We start from the raw sequence: 4,953 nt of genomic DNA, 5'->3' as shown, positions 1-4,953 counted from the left end.
ACCCTTGATACAAGGAAGAATGGCACGCTGCTGGATGGCAGAGGGCTTCTCAAAACCATAGGCATAGATGCCTCGAAGAAGGGACTCAGAGAGGTTCATGTCATCGAAGCTGTCAACAATCTCATTCCAATTACTCTACAAGATTCACAAAAAAATTAAACCCTAAGTATGGAAAAGGAGAGAGTGGTACAAAGGAGATCTGGTCTGTAATTTCCCACAGCCTCTTCAGGGAAACCCAATGTTTCTACACATGGAGGTAAACACACTTAAGATGTGCTGTCCATTCAACACATTGTGTATGAAGTTGGGAATTTAAAAATGTCCCACAATAGGAGGTACTGAGAATAAAACTTTAGTTCTTAAACTACCATTTCAGGAGCAAAGAAGCACTGCTAGGGACATTGTTCCTTCCGTACAGGTTGTGCCAGGTTCCAGTCTCACCTCGATGACGCCTTCAGGCTCCATCCCATCTGGGCCATTGTCTCGGGATCTGTTGATTTAAAGCATGAGTTTTGTCCCCTGGCTGAATCAAGCACTTTGGCAACCAATCATGCATAATGCCATTAGCCCCCCATCAGACTCCCCCAAGTTCCCAAGACACTCACAAGTCACTTTAGAAGCCAAGACTTAGCCCCATCTCAGGAGTGACTCAAGAGTGGGCCACCCACCCGCCCCACCCTTCTGACATGAGGTAGCCCTCTTTGAAGACCTAGGGGACATAAGGCTTGCGGCTGAGCCAAAGTGGCCAGGATGCAGAGCTAGCTGCAAGGCCCACGTGTGCAGGGCCTGGCTGCTGAAAGCCCAAGCGCGTGCACCTCCCACCGCAGCATCAGCACGCCGGAAGTCCCGCCCTTCACCCAGATGAAGGGTAGGACATCCCCTTCCCCCCACGTCATTCCGCCCGCGCCCTCCCCCACTCCCTCAACCGAGTCCCCCCCTCACAGTGCCCGGATGTGGGAGGCCGCGGGCGGTGGTGGCCTCACGCACAATGAGCCCCAGCCGAGCTAGCAAAGGGGGAGATTGCACAACACTTAGAAGCGAAGCAGACTGGGGGAGGGGAACCCCTCAGGCCGCCATGTGCTCGCTCCCTCGACCACCCAGCGGCGTCTCGCCCCCACCCATGGAACAATCCACATCCCGCCCGCCCCCGTCGCGAAATGGCGTCGCCCTCCCATACCTCAGGCCGCTCACCCCCGAAGGAAAGTGGACCTGCCCATCCGCAGTTTGCCAATTGCCCGGCTTGTGCGGCAAAATGGACCCGCCCGCCCGACGCCGGGTGGGCTCCTGGTGCCTCACGCGGCCGCTCCTCGGGGTTAGGCTCAGTCCTGGCCGTCAAGAAAACCAGCACACTGAACGGCCGGTTTCTTCTCCCCCCGACCCACATTACAACCGCGACGAAGCGACTTGCCGAGGACCAAGGCACCCCCACCACTTGCGAGTGGTACCGTCAGGACCCTCCGGAGCCCCACGCGCGAGCCCTCCCCAGGCACAGGGAGGCGACCGGACCGGCCAGCTCGGGGCCGCCTCCGCCTCTTTCCCACGCTAGGTCGCGACCTCGTCTCGCCACTCAGCGTCGGGGCTTCGCACACGGCACCGCCCCGGGTCGAGACCTTGCGAAGACCCTCGCGCGCTCGGCCCTAGCCGAGCTGTCCTTCCCTCTGCCCCGGGGGCAACGTCGGCCGTGGATCTTTCCCCTCGCCCCCCGGACGATTCCTCCCGCTGGGTCTTCCCCGCAACCCTGGGGGGCCTAGGGCGGTGGGACTTTGCGGGTCCCCAAGGAAGGGCCCTCTGAAGGGAGCGGCAGGGTAAGTAGCCACAATCTCTTACGAATGCTTTTCTTACCGGGAATCCTGACTCGCAGACATGATCCTTAGAAACTAGGGCGGAGTGCCCGCCTATCGACAACTTATAGAGCGCCCGACCCCGCCCCGGCTTTGGCATTGGCCTGGCAGTCTGGTCCCCGCCTGCCGGCGCTCTACAACTCGGCGTGACGCTAGTTCGTAGGCGCTCTAACTAGCAGCCTTTATTGGATAGCTTGAGTGCCTGTCAAGATGGAGACCCACCCCGCCACGTCATTGGCCAGGGTGCTTGTCCCTCTCGCCGATGCGGAAGTGACATCCGGGAGTCAGGCCTCGAGGCCTGGCCGCCATCTTGCGGCCCTGCACCCTCACACGTGCGGAGGTAGTCGTGCCTCGGTCATGTGGCTCAGCTGGTCCTATCAAGCGAGGAGGCAAGGTCTCAGCCTCGAGAGACTTCCGGACTCCCGGGACTGCCACTTCTCTTCTCTGCCAGGTTTCCACAGGACCCAAATTTTATTTATATTCTCCCTTACGGGAAAGATACATCTGACGCCCGGGCGTGTCCTAAGTAGTAGGGATGACAAAATCGGACGTGATATCCTCAACGCTGGAGGGTTCCCCGGCTGGGGAAGAAAAGACGAGGGGCCTGTTTCTAGGTTAGGGCCACGTTGGATAGCCCTGGCTAGCTCCCTTCAATCCTGTCCCGCAACTGTCGCTCAAGACCGCTTATTTCTGAAGTTTATCCGTTCTCCCTTCTCCCTGCCTGCTGCTCCCTAGGCTGGGAATTTATTTTGTGTCGTAAAGATGGGGCGTTGGCATTGCTTGACTCGGGTATGAAAGGCTGCCTTCTTCGGACTTAAGGGGTGCAAGAGCACATTAGGGGCCCATTTTGTTTTCTAAGACGGGGTCTCAGTACTAGTTCAGGCTGGCCTTGAACTTGCTTTGATCCTCCTGCCTCAGCCTCCCGAGGGCTAGGATTATAGGCATGCGCCACCATGCCGGCTATTTTGAGGCTCTTTAAGGAAGACCACCAGTTACGTATCTCCAAAGGATCCTTTATTAACCAGAGCAGGACCGTGGCGTTTATATATATATATATATATAAAAAAAAGTTTGAAGATTTGGCAGGCAGTAATCCCTTTGCTCCCCCCACCCCACAAGGATTTCCAGCCCCCTGTGCATGGAAGGGGGATGACTGCTCCACCCAGGCCACAAGGCAATACTCCTCTCTGCAAAGAGGAAGAAAAGGGCTTTTCCGTGGCCACTCCCTGCCTATCAGAAATCAAGAAGATTCTCTCAAAGAAAAAAAATACAGAAATCAAACATTTAAATATGAAAAAAGGTAGTGGGAGGGGAGAGGCAAGAGGAAAAGAACTGGAGTTTCTTGGGAAGGGTATCCCATGTCCCCCTGCCCATTAATGGGCCTAGGGTCTGGGGTGCGAGGCTCACACAGTGAGTTTGCAGTGACACAGCTCCTTGTAGATCTGCCGTCGAAGTTTGGGCATGTCCTGCTGGGTGAAGCTGAATGGCTGAGACAGGGCCAGGTGCTTGCAGTACTGGGTGTTAACAAAGCAGAACATGAGAACCAAATACTGATCATCCCTCCCAAATCAGGACCCTGCTACACATTTCATATACCATGTCTCAGCCTCCATTTCACATACAGGGGAAGCCAAGGTCTTACAATCTCATAGTCTGGGGTTCAAAAACAGCCTAAGTGTAACAGTTGTTGTTTTTACCATACCATTAAGCTACACTGTAAGTGGGAGAAAATATACTGAGGGTTTCAGAGGTAGCCTGAATCAAGGACTGGAATGGAGAACCCTATAAAATCAGGGTTTTGGGGCCAGCCAAATAGCTCAGCAGATTAAAGCACCTCCAAGAAGGCACAGGGGCCAGGGGTTCGATCTCCGGGCCTGGCGCGCTGGCCCCCCCCCCCCCCCCATACCCCCGGGCACTGAGATGGCAATTGAGACTGGGCTGGGCGTGATGGTGCACACCTATAATCCCAGCTCTTGCAAAGAAGTAAACAGACAGATCACTATGAGTCCAGATCTAGTACTGAGATCCAGAACACCCTGTAGACCCTTCCCTAAAAATACAAAAAATCAGGGTTTTATGTTCTAATTCATAAAGCTACTCCCTGCCCCACAGTTGTGAACCAAATGAGGAAACTGCCTCCAGGCAATAACCCAACTTCTCCAGAGCTAGAGAAGGAAGCCCCAGTCATCTTACCTGCAAAACAAAGGCTCCACAATCACTGTCATTATTTTGCCTGGCCACATTCTAGAGAACAGAAAGGAAGACCCTATTCACTTGAAGACTCCCAGGGATATATGACTGCAACTTCTATCCCCTACAACTCCCCCCATAATCACCTCATTCCCCTCAGAAACTCACCATTTTAAAGTAACCTTTCCAGCCCTGGTGGAAATCCAGTCGGTCTTTCTTCACTGCCTCTGCCTGTAGATACTTGGCAATATGCTAAGTGAATGAGGAAAAAGGTAAGTTATGCCAACTGAACCCAGGATACGGTGGTGGCAAGTCATGGACACCATGTCCAAATCATGCCACAGAGACCCTGAAACCCTGCAACTCCTTGCCACTGAATCTCCCTACATTCTACTTTGTCCTCCCTCTACCCCTCAAACCTTAGGGCAACGGCGATTTAGAGTGCGCTGTGAGTCAAAGTAAGTGATGGTGCGTTGCCTCACATCAACAGAAATGAGGGACCAGTGTACCTCCAGGTGTATGGGGATTAACAGGAGCTCCTTATTGAAGATGTCCACCTAAAGAAAGAACCCAAAGGTCAGGTACAACAGAGAATCCTGGCAGTTGCCAAAAGTTCTTTTTTTGTTTTAAATGTTTTTGGTACAGGGTCTCGCTACACAGCTCAGACTCAGTGATCCTCCTATTTTTGGCCTCCAGAGCTGAGATTACAGGCGTGCACCTCCACGCCTGGTCTCAGTGGCTGGCTTGGGACACCTGAGGCGGGGCCAGCACAGTGTGTATGGGAGATCAAACCAGGTCCTTGTGCTTGCCAGGCAGGCACTTAGTCCACTGAGCTATCTCCCTGGCCCAACACTTAGATTCTCAAGAGAGGAAACCAAGAACAAACAGTACAGAGAGAACATATAAGTGTCAGATTCTTGTT

The 4,953-nt window shown here is 53.9% G+C and overlaps 2 protein-coding genes across 5 annotated transcripts in view; both read right to left on the bottom strand.

Annotated features, from left to right (window-relative positions):
• The window catches only part of Eif4a1 (eukaryotic translation initiation factor 4A1), a 6,298-nt gene extending 4,387 nt beyond the window's left edge, over positions 1 to 1,911 (bottom strand). The window contains exons 1-3 of one of the 2 annotated variants that reach the window (XM_004638414.2): positions 1,843 to 1,911; positions 442 to 490; positions 4 to 135 (exon numbers count right to left, since the gene is read on the bottom strand). In XM_004638414.2, the coding sequence (XP_004638471.1) occupies positions 4 to 135; positions 442 to 490; positions 1,843 to 1,865 (204 nt within the window). In that variant the 5' untranslated portion in view covers positions 1,866 to 1,911. Of the gene's footprint in view, positions 1 to 3; positions 136 to 368; positions 491 to 1,842 lie in introns of those variants that run through there. The other variant, XM_023723190.1, reaches the window with a different exon arrangement.
• A 139-nt stretch (positions 1,912 to 2,050) lies between these two features.
• The window catches only part of Senp3 (SUMO1/sentrin/SMT3 specific peptidase 3), a 10,189-nt gene continuing 7,286 nt past the window's right edge, over positions 2,051 to 4,953 (bottom strand). For 2 of the 3 annotated variants that reach the window (XM_023723188.1, XM_004638413.3), the window contains exons 8-11: positions 4,451 to 4,588; positions 4,200 to 4,283; positions 4,035 to 4,085; positions 2,839 to 3,355 (exon numbers count right to left, since the gene is read on the bottom strand). In XM_023723188.1, coding sequence (XP_023578956.1) covers positions 3,245 to 3,355; positions 4,035 to 4,085; positions 4,200 to 4,283; positions 4,451 to 4,588 — 384 coding nt within the window. In that variant the 3' untranslated portion in view covers positions 2,839 to 3,244. Of the gene's footprint in view, positions 2,216 to 2,838; positions 3,356 to 4,034; positions 4,086 to 4,199; positions 4,284 to 4,450; positions 4,589 to 4,953 lie in introns of those variants that run through there. The other variant, XM_023723187.1, reaches the window with a different exon arrangement.

This window comes from Octodon degus, unplaced genomic scaffold (genome assembly GCF_000260255.1).
Source record: "Octodon degus isolate 3935 unplaced genomic scaffold, OctDeg1.0 scaffold00098, whole genome shotgun sequence".
NCBI lineage: Eukaryota > Metazoa > Chordata > Mammalia > Rodentia > Octodontidae > Octodon > Octodon degus.
Note: the sequence above shows the minus strand (reverse complement) of the source record. Positions and strands in the feature narration are given on the sequence as shown.